The following is a 16,635-nucleotide window of genomic DNA, read 5'->3' on the forward strand; positions in this document are numbered from 1 at the left end:
TTTCGGGGAATATTCCGAAGGAATCTTACATCTAAATGGATGGATTCATCGTTCTTAATGGCTTATAGTGGTCCACTCACGGCCAGGTTTTGACCTCGGAGCCAGGGTATGCATACAATATGCCAAAACAGGGTTTGTATAAATTTTTGGGGAGTATTTCGAAGGAATCTTACCTGTAAATGATGGACTCATCGTTCTTACCAAGTTGCCGACTTATAGTAGTCCACTCCCGGCCAGGATTCGATCTCAGAGCCAGGTTATGCATACAATATGCCAAAATAGGGTTTGATTAAAGTTTCGGGGAATATACGAGAGGAATCTTACCTGGATGGATTCATCGTTCTTACCAAGTTTTCGGCTTATAGTGGTCCACTCATGGACAGGATTCGACCTCGGAGCCAGGGTGTGCATACAATATGGCAGTTTGTTTGTCGTTATACCGAATTTAAAGTTCGAATCGACACTGAGCTTCATATTTATCGATTTCGATGATGTATCATGCCAAGATTTAACTCAGAACCCTCCCGAAGCTTCATGATTCATAATTTGTTTGTAGTTATACCAAATATGAAGTTCGATTCGACAAAGAGCTTCATATTTCACTAGTACAAACCTTCACATAGGCCACATTTTTTGGTTTACAGCCTAGCCACGTTTTAAGTTATTTGCGTGGCTACTAATCACAGGTAAGGCTATAGCCACGTTTTATATTACTCTGTGGCTATAATGCACCATTTGTGTTTAAGGTTAAACCCATCACATGTAGCCATAGATACGTATATGACCACGTTAAATAATTATGTATGTGTCAAAAGTGTAGGATGGCAATAAACACACCTATTAATCCGTGCCGGAAAGAGAATTTATTTAGCCACCTCGGTTCGTTTGTCCATAGTATATGGTTTATTAGACACACATATACTAAGAAATAGACACATTTGTCAAACATCACAAAAGATTGACATATTGGCTAAACCACTTTTTTTTGGGGAGGATTATCATCTGGCTACAAACAAAAAAAAATGTATGTGACCATAACGTCGGGTTCATTATAGGCGTCGCCTACAGTCAGCTATAACATTGAATTTCAACTTTTAAAGTACAAGCCATGGTTGTTACTGAGCCTTTTCTAGGCCTAATGCTCCTAGTATACGCAGATAGGAAAGTTCCCATTTGTATTAAGAGGTGCATTAATTGGTGGTTCTGTATCCAACGGGATTTGGAGAAATGCAACTTAAAGGAGAGTCGGGGTACGAAATAATCATTTCCCACCATTTTGTTTTGAGCATCAGATACTTCACCAAGAAGGACTTCCAAGTAATAAGGTTTGAGAACTTTTCCACCGGTTTCAGCATTAAGGTTCGAGAACTCTTGATCTTCACCACCACATACAACTGACTTCCAAGTATCAAGGTTATATTCGTCTGCTTAAAAGATGTGTTACTATCTGTAACTAAATCACAACACAAAGGTCTGTGGTCAACATCATGATCCCCAAATTGGCCATCCTCTAAGCCGTCTGGACCAAAACTCATCACTTGCTCATGGACATTATGGCCCTCGATGAGAATTCCAGCTTCATTTTCACCTGAAAACATTAAATGAGTCAGTTCAAGGAAGCCTAATCCTCTTTCAAACTCTAGTCCTTACACGAAAATGGTAGTACTCTGGTGAAATCAGAGCTGCTGGTATTAACTAGAAGGAATAATCCCGTTGGTTATAGAACAGCGTACCTGCACTTTTCACAGCTGAAAACTCCAAAGATAGATCTTTTATAAAAAGAGATATTCTTAGGAATACCAGGATTACCGTGTAGAAGTTCCAAAGTATCTGAACACAAAGATCGAAACCACCAGCAGTGTTAGAATCTGGCAAATTAATGTTCACTCCATTGTTATCTTCTGTTTCGAGCAATGAGTTGCATACTTTATTTTCAACACAAGGTAACCTATGGATCTGTACAAAATTTACAGAGTTCAACATACAAGAACACTGGAACATGAATTAAGTCAGAGTTCAGCCAAAAGAAACTGATAGGCTGCTTTGATTTCTGAAAGTATGTTATTACAGGTTACGACTGGCATGTTAAGATGAAAGAATATTCTGATCTAACCAAACATTATATATCAAAAAAAAATAATTAATTTTGACTCGAGTGAAAATGCTAGATAAAAAAATACCAATGTTTTACATGTGAACAAAGTGTAGAAAGAATAGAAAAATGTATGTATAAAGAAACTTACGTTTATCTCCTCGTTAGACGGATCACTGGGCAAACAACTGAATGAAGAATGACGGGGACCAACAAATCTGATCTCCTGCGATAAAACCAATTTCTGTCCATGATAATCTGCATATTCAAGAGACTGGTCGATTGGGATTGGATCAATTCCCTTGTCAACCAAAGTAATAATGGTGCAGCTCCAGTATCCTTGTTTACTCAGCAATCTTCCTTTAAAGTTGAAGAGGATAAACATCTTCTTCCATTATGAGAACTTCCATTACCTCCAGTAGTAATAGAAATATCAGTATTGTCGAAAGAAACTTGAGTTTGGAGTCTTTTAGGCTTTCCCCACTAGCTGTTTCCTAGTTCTCTTTCTCATGTTCTGTGGCTTCCCTAGGGATGGTGATAGGTCGGGATATAAGATTGAATCTGGCGACAGCGTTTCAGGCTCTACTCCTCCATCCCCATTACTAAAATTTGAGGATAAAAGTTCTCTGTTGTGCTTTCCCACTGACATTTGTATAAGCTCACGAAGTAGCCGCTGAACAAGTGGATTTCGGAACCCAAAAAGCTGCATTTTACAGTAACCAGAAGGATTATATATGGGATTAACCGTACACCTCGATAGAGATTTGACAGAAACTATTGTAACTAAAACTCAGGCTTTCTTCCACATAGATCTTTCTCTAACACAAACTCTACCGTACAAATTGGCATTATACCTAATACTAAGACGCACACAACTTGGCAAAAGAAAGGTAGGCCATTGAGGTGTTACTTAGCCTTGGCGGCATAGCCTACACTGTCTAGTCTAGTATCAGTCATTGCCTTTTGAAGGACCACTGCTTTCAGCATTGGTACCCAAACCTGATGCAAACACCCAAGTTTCCAAATTTTTTTACAAAACATCGACGCCAAAGTATGCTAACACAAGATGTGATGATAGTAGGTTTTTACATTAGTAAAACTATTAAATTAAATTGCCAAGAATCATAAATCATAGGTTCTTGGCGCTAACACCATGCTGAGGCAACCTTCCTCAACTGTCACCAGTTTGTTTGTTATTCGAACAAAATGACTGATTGTCACTCGACCCATTGGTCAAATTGATTGCAGATTTACAAGCTATATTGAGAGCACCAATAAATTGGCCATAAAAGTGGATGAGCTCGGCACTTAGTTTTCATCAATTCTGAACAGGCCATTAATATCTAACAACGTAAAAGATAATAACCCATACACACGTTTTTTAAACTCATTGAGTTGGACCACACACCTTGGTGTCACGAACTCCATGAGGACTACTAGAAATCTTTGGCCAGAATACATTCACATTACTTCTAATGTAGCTTCCACAGCCTCATGCCTAGAGTCTCGTTCTCAACATTGTTAGAACCATTTGTGCAGTTGCATCCATCACAGTAAACTCCTGAAACAAAGCACTCACTGAATTAAATTACATAACTTAGGAAACCCCCAAAAGTACTAATACAGCCCCAAATCAATATGCGATTACAGGGAACAAGGTAAATCAATATTTCCAACAAGCTTTGCCAGCCCAAAATCTGAAATCTAAAATGCCAAAAATGTACATGCGTAATGAGTTGAAACTCTATGATAAATGGAACAAATCTACACATGGTTCTGCATTCACACAAAATAAATAAACAGACTGGCTCAACACATTTGAAGGTTAAATCTAGTGCTGGTCTGAGTAAACTTAAGGAATTAGGTTATAAGAGTTTCAAGTAATCAAAAAACTTCTAATCTGAAATTCTCACTGCTCACCACAATCACATAAATTCTAAGTATCAATTTTTTATTTTAATGACAAACTTTCCCTAATTTCAGTGAAAATTGAATGGCATGAGACACCAAGAAAAATTTGGTTAGCTAGAGAACTATTCAATCAAAATCATGAACGTAAACACAAAACACCAAATTGAAATCCAGCTCATGAATATCCAGAGAATTGAATTCTTCATATTTTCTTAAAAAAAGATTCACTAATTGCACCCAACAATTCGACGGGAGTTGAACCAACTTATACTTTTGCTTACAAGAATTTAGAACTTCAACACTGCATAAGCCTTGCTAATTGTAATAAAACCCTCGTGACATCACACTGTATGTACTCAGCAAGTTTTTGAATAAGAAAAAAATCACCCATCTCTTGAAACATTGATTAGGGAAGAAATTTTGTAGAATTTTCTAAATCAAATCATACCCATAATCTGAAATCTCCAATCCTCAAATTCATATTCAGTCATGAACAATATGAGAATAAAAAGAGATCAAGCTTTTATTGATTTTGAACCAATTCACATGAATCTAATCAAATAATAAGTCACAAAAATTATAAAGAAACACAGACCTTCATACCCCAGCAATTAGTGTACGATTATAGGGAACGAGATTAATCATCTTTTTATCCATCTTCAAAATCTCTGAAAAATCAATAAATAACTTAATAAGAGAAAATTTAAAAATAACAGATAGGTTTTGATTTGTAATTGATTAACCGCTCTTAGTGTTTTCTGATTTTGTGGAGAAAAAGTACTCTACTTCTTGGTTATTGATATTCTGGTGGTGAACGATGGAAGTGGTGAAGTTCTATTCATGGGTTTTCTTGGAGGGTTCGAGCTTGGAAAGAGAAACACGGTAAACGAAGAAGAAGGAATATGACAAGATGAGGTTAGGGTTTTAAGAGGGGAAAATAAAAATACTTTAAATTTTAGGGGGAAATAGCGCGCCAAAGCTTAGTTGTTCCCGCTTACAGAGATTACAATTGTGAAAAATACTAGAACCCCCTACTATATGGGTTCAATATATAGAAGCCCCACTAAATGGATCCTCCCCTATCAACTCCATACTTTCACTTTTTAATATTTCTAGGCCCAAAACTTTAGATTTCAGGGCTTGGTAATAAAGTTTAGGGTTTGGGAGAAATTCGTAATACCAAAAATGCCCTTTACTATATATACCTAATGAAATAGGCTATAGGTTTCATTTCCAGATTCATTTTCATTTTCACTTTCTCTTACTTCTCTCTCGTCTCTGCTCTGAAGAAAATTAGGGTTTTTTGATCATGCCGAAAGAAAACGATTGTAGAGAGCAAGAAAACGATTCTCGCTCCACCGATATCCGTCGATGACGTTTAATTCAACGCTTCTTCTAGTTTTATTGTATGATTTTGCAGTAGAATAAACGAATCCGAGAGAAGATTTCAATCAACTAATCTGCAGATTCAACTCAGATTCATCAACAAGCTAATTATACAGGTAAGTATCCTCTTCTCTTTGTGATGATGCTTCGGTTTAGAGATTTTAGTTGATTTATTTTGGATTCAAATTTCAGAAAAGTATTTCAAAACCTAAATCTTCAGATGCTTTTCAATCGACTTATCTGAATCGACATCAGAGCTTAGATTCACCATCATCTACTTACTCTGGTTGTTTTGATGTAGAATTTTCGGAAAAAAATTGAACAAAAATTTCCGATCTGTTCATCGTCAAAATCGTTGTATACCTCTATTTCTATCTTCGATCTAATAACTGATTTGAGATTCGATATCAGTAAATCATCCTCTCTATTACCCATAGATTTGATTTGAATTTTTTTCACTTTTAGTTTTTGATTTTCATTTATACATGATAGATTACATGAAATGGTGGTAGGAATTTAGTTGAGGTGAAGGATTTAGAGAAGGATTTTTGAGCTGGTGGTGGTGCTGGAGCTGTAGGTAGTATGAGTGGTGAAGAAATAAGTAAATTGAATCTAGGCACGAATTTGTTTGTTATTGTTGATGTTTTTATTTGTTGTTGTTTACATTTCAATTTGAAAATGTCTGTGAAATGAACTCATAATGCGATTTCATCTATTCTTTGAGGCGATACAAACTTAAAACCTCTAGTTCAAGTATTTAGATATAAAATCTACTGGTAATATCACAAGATCGGCTTTGATTACTTGTTTCTGACTCAGATTCGACTCATTATGCTGTGTTAGAAACTCAGTTGAATGAGAAACTGTTCAATGACGATATTCGTAAGGGGTCTGTGGTTCAATTATTTTATTACATGAGTCATACTATTCAGAATCGGAAGTAAGTTTATTTAAATTTCGATCTAATTTTAGGTTTAATTTCAATTTTTTGGTATTGCGAATCTTTGAAATGATTCTCAGTTCAGATTATTAGTAGGTTTAATCTGATATTGGTGTTGGTTAAACTAGAAATTATACTGTGTTATTGTGTTTATCAGCTAAGAATATAGATTTTGTGGTGTGTGTGCCTGCCGTTTGATATGGATTACTAAGCACTTATATCTATGAATACTCTGTTGAATGCTTGGTGAACTATTAAGCAAGTTGGATCCAAACAGTTACAGGGTATCCGTAAAGGTCTACGTGGTGATTCTGTTGTATTGATGGGAAAGAACACTATGATGAAGCGTTCTGTTATACTTCATGCTGAAAAGACTGGAAACTAAGGTGAGTGAGGAAGTGGCTAAGTACAAGGTTTGTTTACTTGGATATGTTTTTAGTTTGGATTTGTTGTTTAGATTAGAAACACTTGTTTATGCGGTATTATATGCTTGATGAAGTTACATAAATTAGGTACTCTAAAATGATACTGAGTCCTTTGGATCAGCTTATGATCGTTACTTGCGGTGTGGAGGAGTAAGTAAATTACATTACATTACAAAAGAGTGTTTTCTGGATATTCGGTATGGTACTGAGTTGTATGGTTTTGAATTTTCATTCAGCAAGCTCCGTCGTTTAGTGGTGAAGAATCTGGTAGATCTTTAGGTGATGGAGGAATGCTTGGTCATCAGATGGATGATCCACGTATGCTTGGTCTTCGGAGATTTCCCCTTCTTCCAGGCATGGTTCCTCCTAAGAGCAGGTATATGGGACTTCCAAGCATCAAACAAGAGATTCCCCTTCTTCTAGATGCATCTAACACTTTATTTGTGGAAGGGTTTCCTGCATTTTGTACACGACGCGAAGTGTCTCGTATCCTTTTATCTGCAGACTATATCTTCATGTATTTCTTTGTTACGCTTTTTTTCATCTTGTCATCAGTTGTTAGACCTTCATTTGGGCTTGCAAATATCTTTCTTCCTTTTGTAGGTTTTAAAGAAGTGAGACTTGTGAGCAAGGAGTCTCGTCATGTAAGTGAATCCAGTATCCTTGTACATAGTTAAGTTTTTATTTTCGTACTCGTGGTCTCAGGATAATTTTGTTTGTTGCAGTCTGGAGAAGATCCACTTGTCCCGTGTTTTGTTGATTTTATCAATCCTGCACAGGCAACAACTGTGTTGGACACCTTACAAGGTGAAAAAAAAAGCTTACTCTTCCTTTCTTCACTTTATGTGAAACTTAGCACCATCTGTATACACAAATTCATTTTACCTTGTCTCCTTACTACTTCTTATCATGCTACAATAAGCAGTAAGTATACTGGATTGATGTCTAAATAATTTTATATACCATTTACCATAAACAACCTATTTGCTGCAATGTGCTTAGTATGGTATGACTGCAAAAGCATTGGAAACAAAGAAATAAATACAACTGAAGCTTCGTCATTTGTGCCTCTATATGCTGAAAATATTGCAACAAATGTTTTTGACATCCCTGAGTTTTGCTTTCAGCGACTGTGCTCTGCTAATCTCTGTTTCTGCCTTAAGGGGTTTTGCTCTAGAAGCTGGGGACTTGCCGAAGTTTAATCAGGTTGGTTATTGTCTTCTTTTGTAAGTTATCTGACTTTTTTTGGATGTGTAACTATTAGTTACACATGCTAATTAGATGTGTAACTTCTAGGTACACAAGCTAAATGGATGTGTAACTAAGAGTTACACATGCTAATTAGATGTGTAACTTATAGATACACGTTCTAATTGAATTACTAGTTAGTTAGATGTGTAACTTATAGATACACGTTCTGATTGGAGCAGCAATGGTTGAGGCAATGGGGGAGCAGCAATGGTTGATTAGATGTGTAATTTCTAGTTACACATGCTAAATAGATGTGTTTTCTAGTTACACATGCTAATAGATGTGTAATTTCTAGTTACACATGCTAATTAGATGTGTAACCTTTACTTACACATACTTTGCTTTAGGTAACTTAGGCTTGCAAGTTCATGATGAATGACATATTCCATATACAGGTATAACTCCTAGTTACACAAGCCAGATGCATGTGTATCTCCTAGTTACACATGTTATATGCATGTGTAACTCTCAGTTACACAATTCAGATGCATGTGTAACTACTAGTTACACTAGTCAGATGCTTGTGAAACTGAATATACATTGGTGTATGTACTGTTCATTTTGATCTTATAAATATTGATTGCTTGTTGTTATATTTCAGGTTTCAGATAACTTCATAAAAGCTAATTGCTTAAACGTGGTAATGGTCTCGCTGGAACTGGAGTTGACGCTGAATACACAAGTCAGATGCATGTGTAACTCTCAATTACACTAGATAGACACATATGTAACTCTCAATTACATTAGACAGATGTGTGTGTAAATTCTAGTTACACATGCTAAAAAATTGTTGTTAATGAATATTAAAGTAATACATGTATTTTTTTTGTGTTCTATTTTTGATGTCTATTTTCCGCATATATATACAAGTGTAACTTTGCATTACACATGTCGTAAGGATGTGTAACTTTTGGTTACACTTGCCATATGCATGTGTAACTTCTATTTACACATTCGCAATGTACTTTAATAATTTAGGGCCTAGATTTAATAATTTCGGGCCTAGATTTAAATTTTATTTAATTATGGGCTTGACAATATGCATAAGGGTATCAAGGTCTTTTAATAATTTGGGGCCTAGATTTAAACTTCTTTTAATTAAGGGCCTCATATTATGGGTTATCCATGGGTGGGGCCTGAGCATAATTTTCCCGGGAATAAGATGCTTATTCGTATGAGTTTTTGTGTTTGCATTTATATTCATTAAAGATTCTGATTTTCTATTGGTCCATTAAACACCGTATGAGTCATTATGAGTCATTTATACCCGTATGAATCATAATGCCTCCAATGAGATTGTACAAGACCGAATGAGGTTGAACTGGATATGATCTGGTGAAATTTAGTAACATTAGATTCAATTGGATGCCATCTAATTCCAACCTAGCTCAGATTTATTGGTTATTCTATTTTATTTTATTTTTATACCAGCACAAATATATTTAGATTAAGCAACAACTGCAAGAAGTTATTCCTCCAATAATCTGAAGCTAATAGGCGTTATTATGTGATTATGAGATGAAAATGAGTGCAATTTGATTTGATTATATAGGATTGGGGGATAATCGGTTATACTGAGTATCATCTTTGATTTTGAGTATGATTTGATAGAAGGAGTAATATTGAGTAAATTTGGATTAAATTGTTGATAATCAATCAAAGTAAGCATTATCTGGTGATTGTGAAAGAAAGTTAAGTATAATTGGATTGAATTAAATGAAATGAGGTGGATAATCTATCATATTGAGTATAATCAAGTAATTTTTAATTACAATTTTATGGACTTGGACTAATTTGAGTAAAACTGGGTTAAAATTACGAATAGTCAGTCAAAGTAAGCATTAACCAGTGATTGTCGAAGAAAGTTGAGTATAATTAGATTTAATTAGAATAACACATGTGAACCATCGGTTATACTGAGTATGATCTAGTGATTTCGAGTATAATTTGATGGAATGAACTTAAGTTGAGTAAAATTGGATTAAATATATGTGGATAGTCAATAGAAGGAAGCGTTACCTTGTGATTGTGGTAAAAAGTTGAGTATAACTGGATTGCATTAGATAGAGGTGAATGGGTTATACTGGGTATGATATAGTAATTCTGGATATGATTTGATAGAATTGAGTGAATTAGATCAAATTTGTGGATGATCAGTTAAGGGAAAGCATTATCTTATTGTAGTGAGAGAAAACTGCATACAATTAGATTGAATTAGATGTGATATTGCGGATAATTGGTCATACTGAGTATCATTTAGCGTTTTCGAGTACGATTTGATGGGATGAAGTAACAATGAGTATAAATGGATTAAATTTGTGGATAATTTTTTAAAGTAAAAGTTATCCTGATCTGCAAAAGAAAGTTGAGTATGGTTAGATTAACGTGGATGGAATTATGTGGGTAATCAATCATATTGGATATGATCTGGTGATGTTGAATATGATTTGGTGGAGTATAATTGAGTAGGATACAACAATAAACCATAAAAGCAAAATATGAATGCAAATCGAAAAACATTATTGCGAAGGTTGAACATGAATCAGTACAATGAGAAAAACTGTCCATTCTTAACAAAAACGGGACAATATAGTTTCGTATCGTAGTCGAGAATGAACCTGGACGGCTTCTTTCTGCTACCTGGTCTGATAATCTATATGCTATTTGGTTTCCCTCTCGGTAGTTATGGTCAATATAATTTTTATCGGATACAGATTTATCTCGACGTAGGACCGGTACACTGGTACAACATTGTATCGGAAAGATTTCCGGTTCAAATATGGGTTCTAAATTTTACACCTAATGATACGTATATATCCCAATTTTATATGCCAATGCCTATTAATATTTCCGGGATTTGCACCTCAAAAACAAAAAAAAAAGGTTGGAGGATAAACAATAGGTTAAATCCAAAATCTTATAACTTGCATCCACGTGTAATTAAAGAAAGAACATAAAAAAGCTTCCTATTATTCCTTCTTATCAACACTCTTCTCCCTAGCTTTCTCTTTCTCTCTTTTAGAAAATTTTTTTAGAAAAAACTCACTCTCCACCATACTCCATTGTCCACTATCACCCATAACTAGCAACAGATCGTGACTCTAGAGTCTTAACAAAAATTCAAATAATCATTAATTTAATCGATCACTAAGATATGAAGCAACTTTTGATCATTTCAATTTTCACCGTCAATAAAGCACCTCCAGATTTGAAGTTTTGTGCTGGTATGTAGAGAAAACATAAGATGGGTTTGTGTATAATCAATGAATGATGATCTTTTTATCTCATCAGAGATTAGTTTGATGATATTTATTCTTCTCTTTGCTATCTAACCAAAACGGAATTTCGGACGATTTTTGACAGATCAGACCGGTTTTAACCGAGATAGCCGATACTTTTTTTTGCAGAATCTCGTCTCGGCGATATCCAGTTACGAGACCGGAATAATCGGCGATATCTCGGCCGAGATGGCCGAGATTGACTACACTGGTTATGGTTTAGTATTTGATGTGAAATTAGGCGTGTCGGGTACTTGATATTTGACATCACCAGAGATATATCAAGGCACACTTTGGACCACATTGTCTTTTTTATCACCGTCCTTGCCTATGCTCATGGTCCAGGTTAATTTTTTTAACTAAGATAAATAGCGTTTCCTAGAACTAGGACTAGGTAATGGTCCAGGTTAAATTAAAATTAAAGAGACCCAACTAGAGGAAAAAATAAATCTCATATGTTCAATTAAATGTTAAAATGCATTGTGCATTATATTTAATTTAATAACCTTTTGGTCTTTGTGTCAACTGGAAAAAAAAAAAACTGATGGGTTTATATCTAGAGAACGGATCCGTTGACAGGCTCCTTTTTTACAATATCTAACAGTGTATTTCAGCTGTCCAATTCCAATTCATGAATGACAGAGATTTCATAGATTAAACAAACTAGTTGATGGATATTAACGACCCGATTAAATTTTCGGCTAATTTTTTATTTTATTTTCTAATATTTTTCGGTAATTTTGTTTTCTATTCACGTGTGTTTCTTCGTCTTTCCCTCTTCTTTCCCTTCAGGAGCTTGTCGGTTCATCTTTTCCACTCTCTGCTAAAAATATGAACAAATATTTTTTTATCCCTCTTTTAGATCTATAATACGAAGAACTGATTCACACCCGTTATCCTTTCTAAATCTCATTCATCAAAGGTAATGACGATATTAATAATTCTCTTTTCTTCTTTAGAGTTTGATTCAGTAAATATTTAGCCTAGGGTTTTAGTGGATTTTATACTGAACGTGAATGTTTTGTAGGGATTTATTAAATCAATGCTAGATGTTTTATTATCATAGTGGAAATAGTTGTTTCTAGCTTATTGTATGTTGTTCTTTTCAACTCACTGAATCATGAGAATTACCGTAGGGTTCCTAATGTATTCGATTTTTTTTTTCTCGGATTCCTAACGTAGTCACAACTTAGGAATATGGTAGGTTAATGATTTTCGGATTATATTTCATATCAATGAGTAACCTCAACTACCAAGCAGGAGGCTCAGTCCTTTGGTCGGTAAGCATCAGAAATTATTCGTGGGACTTCTGCATATGATTGGTGAATATACCCAAGGCGAGTCTTCCTGCTAATAGATGAACACCAATGTAGTAATCGAACTTCAAGACATCCTTTTGCCTATATGCCCTAAGAAACTGAACATTTATGTCTAGCTGCCTTTTTTATCCTAGCTGTCATCATAAGCTTCTCCAATGTTCTTTCTAGGTTATTATGTATGTACCTGACAATCAGAACTATTGTTATGTGAGTAAAGAAAAATCCCCAAGCTACATGAAGAGATGGTTCTCAAATAAACTTAACTTTAAGTCAGTTTACAGTAATGTACTAATTAAAATAAACAATCAAAACTCTAGGTTTGATTAGAAGTTTACCGATCTTTATAGGTTACAAATACAGATGATTATAATTTAGCATTTCATTGAACTATAAGAACCAATATCTGGAGTGAATAATAACTTAATTCAGCAAGTGACGATGAATGAATAAACTCTTGCGGAACTCGAGATCAGAGACGTTTAGTGAGAAGAATAGATTAATTAAAGAAACGGAACTTTATAATAGCACGAATTGTTACTGTTAGATTTTGTATAATCTCAAGCACGTATAATAATGAGTTCGTGTCTCTTTCATTCATTCAACTTCCACTTTATACAAGACGCACAACCCTAGTTTTAGATCCTAGTGTTCGACCTGACATTGGACTGTCCATAACAGTTTAGACATTGGACTGTGAAGTTGGGTCTCAAGCCTGGGTCTCAAGCCAACAGTCTTGAGCCCATATATAACTCTCATAATACCCTCCCTCAAGACGGAGCATGGAGATCACACATGCCCATCTTGGAAATAAGATACTGAAACTGAGCTTTCCCTAAAGATTTAGTAAAAATATCCTCTAATTGCACTATTGTAGGAGTGTAAGAAGGCGTAATAATCTTCTGCATGATAGCATCTCTAACCAGATGACAATCAACTTCAATATGCTTTGTTCGTTCATGAAAAACCGGATTCTGAGCAATATACAAAGCCAATTGACTATCACATAGAAGACGCATACCATGTGGATGATGAACTCCCAAATCACCCAGTAATTTTTTCAACCATTTTAATTCACGCGTAGCCGCCGCCATAGATCTATATTCCGCTTTAGCTGACGAACGAGAGACAGTATGTTGCTTCTTAGTTTTCCAGGAGATTGGAGAATACCCAAGAACAACAATCCATCCTGTCAATGAGCGTCTAGTTAAGGGACAACCAGTCCAATCTGAGTCACACCATCCTTTCAAATTAAGACCACTATCAGAGCGCAACAGAATTCCCTGCCCAGGATTCTTCTTCAAATATCGAACCACACGAAGAGCCGCTTCCCAATGTGCTATTCTCGGCAGTTGCATGAATTGAGACAAAATATGAACGGAATACGCTAGGTCCGGCCTAGTCACGGACAAATAGATTAAACGCCCAATCAGTCTTCGATATTTTTCCACATCCGTGAACAAATCTCCTTTGTCCAAAGAAAGACGATGATTCGTTTCCATTGGAAATTCTGCAGGTTTTGCACCTAATAAACCTGTTTCCATGATGATATCCAACGCATATTTGCGTTGACATATATAAAAACCTTGTGCACTCCGTGCCACCTCCAAACCCAGAAAATACTTCAACTTTCCCAAATCTTTCATCTTGAAACATTGTCCCAAGTAAAGTTTGAATTGATCAAGCGCAACTAAATCATTACCCGTAACAATCAAATCATCCACATAGACCAAAACGTTAAGTTGGATTTTTTCCTTAGTCATAGTAAAAAGAGAATAATCAGAATATGATTGCCGAAACCCATAATTCTTCAAAGCTGCAGATAATTTTGCAAACCAACACTGAGGAGCCTGCTTTAAACCATATAAAGATTTTTTCATCCTACACACCATATTAGACTTACCTTGAGCAAATCCGGGTGGTATATTCATATACACTTCTTCTTCCAAGTCTCCATGAAGAAATGCATTATGTACATCCATCTGATGCACTTCTCAATTCTTAATTGCTGCCACAGCTAGGAAAGTCCGCACTGTCGTCATTTTCTCCACTGGTGCAAATGTCTCATTGTAATCCAACCCTTCTACTTGATGATTCCCAAAGATCACCAGTCTAGCTTTGAGCCGCACCAACTGTCCATTCTCATCATACTTCTTTGTGTAAATCCATTTACTTCCAAGAGCTTTCTTTCCCGGCGGTAATTCTTCTAATTCCCATGTTCCTTGTTCTTCCAAAGCTCGTATTTCTTCTGCCATTGTTTTACGCCATCCTGGATGCTTCATGGCTTCTTTGAAATTTTTAGGCACAGACCCAGCAGTAATTGCTGCAAGAAACTTTTTATGAACTGTAGAGAATCCATCACAACTAACATAATACGTCAAAGGATACGGCGTACCTGAGGATGATGACTGTGGAGAGTGAGCATGAGATGGACTATTTTCTCGTACAGTGCGTTACAAAACCTTTGAGACGACTAGACGGAATCTTCTGTCGCCTTCCTTTACCCATACTAGATTCCGTCACTTCTTCCTTCGATACCACAGGGTTCTCAGTAATATATTCTGGGTTCTTAGTATCATCTTCCGGGTTCTGAGTAATGTCTTCCGGGTTCTCAGTAATGTTTTCTGGGTTCGCAGTAATACCTTCCTGGTTCCCAGTAATATATTCTGGGTTCTCAGTACTGTATTCCGGGTTTTCAATAATATATTTTGGGTTCTCAGTAATGTCTTCTGGGTTCTCAGAAACATATTCTGGATTCTCAGTAACGCTTTCTGGGTTCTCTTTCTGCACTATTTCTTCATCATCACTCCAACACACGTCATTATTAGCCCGAACTATCTCAGTTGGCTTCAAATATCGGGAAAATTTCGACTTCAAATATCGGTTCTAAATTTTACACCTAATGATACATATATATCCCAATTTTATATGCCAATGCCTATTAATATTTCCGGGATTTGCACCTCAAAAAAAAAAAAAAACGTTAGAGGATAAACAATAGGTTAAATCCAAAATCTTATAACTTGCGTCCACGTGTAATTAAAGAAAGAACATAAAAAAGCTTCCTATTATTCCTTCTCATCAACACTCTTCTCCCTAGCTTTCTCTTTCTCTCTTTTAGAAAATTTTTTTAGAAAAAACTCACGCTCCACCATACTCCATTGTCCACTATCACCCATAACTAGCAACAGATTGTGACTCTGAAGTCTTAACAAAAATTCAAATAACCATTAATTTAATCGATCACTAAGATATGAAGCAACTTTTGATCATTTCAATTTTCACCGTCAATAAAGCACCTCCAGATTTGAAGTTTTGTGCTGGTATGTAGAGAAAACACAAGATGGGTTTGTGTATAATCAATGAATGATGATCTTTTTATCTCATCAGAGATTAGTTTGATGATATTTATTCTTCTCTTTGCTATCTAACTAAAAGGAATTTCGGACGATTTTTGACAGATCAGACCGGTTTTAACCGAGATAGCCGATACTTTTTTTTTGCAGAATCTCGTCTCGGCGATATCCAGTTACGAGACCGGAATAATCGACGATTTCTCGGCCGAGATGGCCGAGATTGACTACACTGGTTATGGTTTAGTATTTGATGTGAAATTAGGCGTGTCGGGTACTTGATATTTGACATCACCAGAGATATATCAAGGCACACTTTGGACCACATTGTCTTTTTTATCACCGTCCTTGCCTATGCTCATGGTCCAGGTTAATTTTTTTAACTAAGATAAATAGCGTTTCCTAGAACTAGGACTAGGTAATGGTCCAGGTTAAATTAAAATTAAAGAGACCCAACTAGAGGAAAAAATAAATCCCATATGTTCAATTAAATGTTAAAATGCATTGTGCATTATATTTAATTTAATAACCTTTTGGTCTTTGTGTCAACTGGAAAAAAAAAAAAACTGATGGGTTTATATCTAGAGAACGGATCCGTTGACAGGCTCCTTTTTTACAATATCTAACAGTGTATTTCAGCTGTCCAATTCCAATTCATGAATGACAGAGATTTCATAGATTAA

The 16,635-nt window shown here is 35.6% G+C and overlaps 2 protein-coding genes across 3 annotated transcripts; one reads left to right on the plus strand and one right to left on the minus strand.

Annotated features, from left to right (window-relative positions):
- Positions 1–880: 880 nt before the first annotated feature.
- LOC113300566 lies at positions 881–4,902 on the minus strand. 2 transcript variants are annotated; one of them, XM_026549771.1, is made up of 6 exons: positions 4,790–4,902; positions 4,599–4,671; positions 3,501–3,653; positions 2,244–2,795; positions 1,734–1,830; positions 881–1,588 (listed from the first exon to the last, which is right to left on the minus strand). In XM_026549771.1, exons 4-6 carry the CDS (start codon positions 2,475–2,477, stop codon positions 1,191–1,193), a joined length of 729 nt encoding a protein of 242 aa, XP_026405556.1. In that variant the 5' UTR covers positions 2,478–2,795; positions 3,501–3,653; positions 4,599–4,671; positions 4,790–4,902; the 3' UTR covers positions 881–1,190. The 2 variants fall into 2 exon arrangements, with proteins under 2 accessions (XP_026405556.1, XP_026405554.1); XM_026549769.1 differs by having other exon boundaries at positions 4,599–4,893.
- Positions 4,903–6,691: 1,789 nt separating this feature from the next.
- Positions 6,692–7,956, plus strand: LOC113294283 (RNA-binding protein 1-like). The gene is made up of 5 exons (XM_026542680.1): positions 6,692–6,742; positions 6,991–7,240; positions 7,337–7,398; positions 7,480–7,561; positions 7,757–7,956. The coding sequence occupies exons 1-5, from the start codon at positions 6,692–6,694 to the stop codon at positions 7,954–7,956; spliced, it is 645 nt and encodes a 214-aa protein (XP_026398465.1).
- The last annotated feature ends 8,679 nt before the right edge of the window (positions 7,957–16,635 follow it).

The sequence above is a fragment of the Papaver somniferum genome, chromosome 7, assembly GCF_003573695.1.
Source record: "Papaver somniferum cultivar HN1 chromosome 7, ASM357369v1, whole genome shotgun sequence".
NCBI classification, from domain to species: domain Eukaryota; kingdom Viridiplantae; phylum Streptophyta; class Magnoliopsida; order Ranunculales; family Papaveraceae; genus Papaver; species Papaver somniferum.

Coding starts and splice junctions, on each gene's coding strand:
- LOC113300566 (XM_026549771.1), bottom strand. CDS start 2,477: ATGTTTATCCTCTTCAACTTTAAAGGAAGATTGCTGAGTAAACAAGGA. Junction 1,831..2,243: donor CGTCTAACGAGGAGATAAAC/GTAAGTTTCTTT, acceptor CTTTGTGTTCAG/ATACTTTGGAACTTCTACAC. Junction 1,589..1,733: donor TTCAGCTGTGAAAAGTGCAG/GTACGCTGTTCT, acceptor TAATGTTTTCAG/GTGAAAATGAAGCTGGAATT.
- LOC113294283 (XM_026542680.1), top strand. CDS start 6,692: ATGCTGAAAAGACTGGAAACTAAGGTGAGTGAGGAAGTGGCTAAGTAC. Junction 7,241..7,336: donor TACACGACGCGAAGTGTCTC/GTATCCTTTTAT, acceptor TTGGGCTTGCAA/ATATCTTTCTTCCTTTTGTA. Junction 7,399..7,479: donor TGAGCAAGGAGTCTCGTCAT/GTAAGTGAATCC, acceptor TGTTTGTTGCAG/TCTGGAGAAGATCCACTTGT.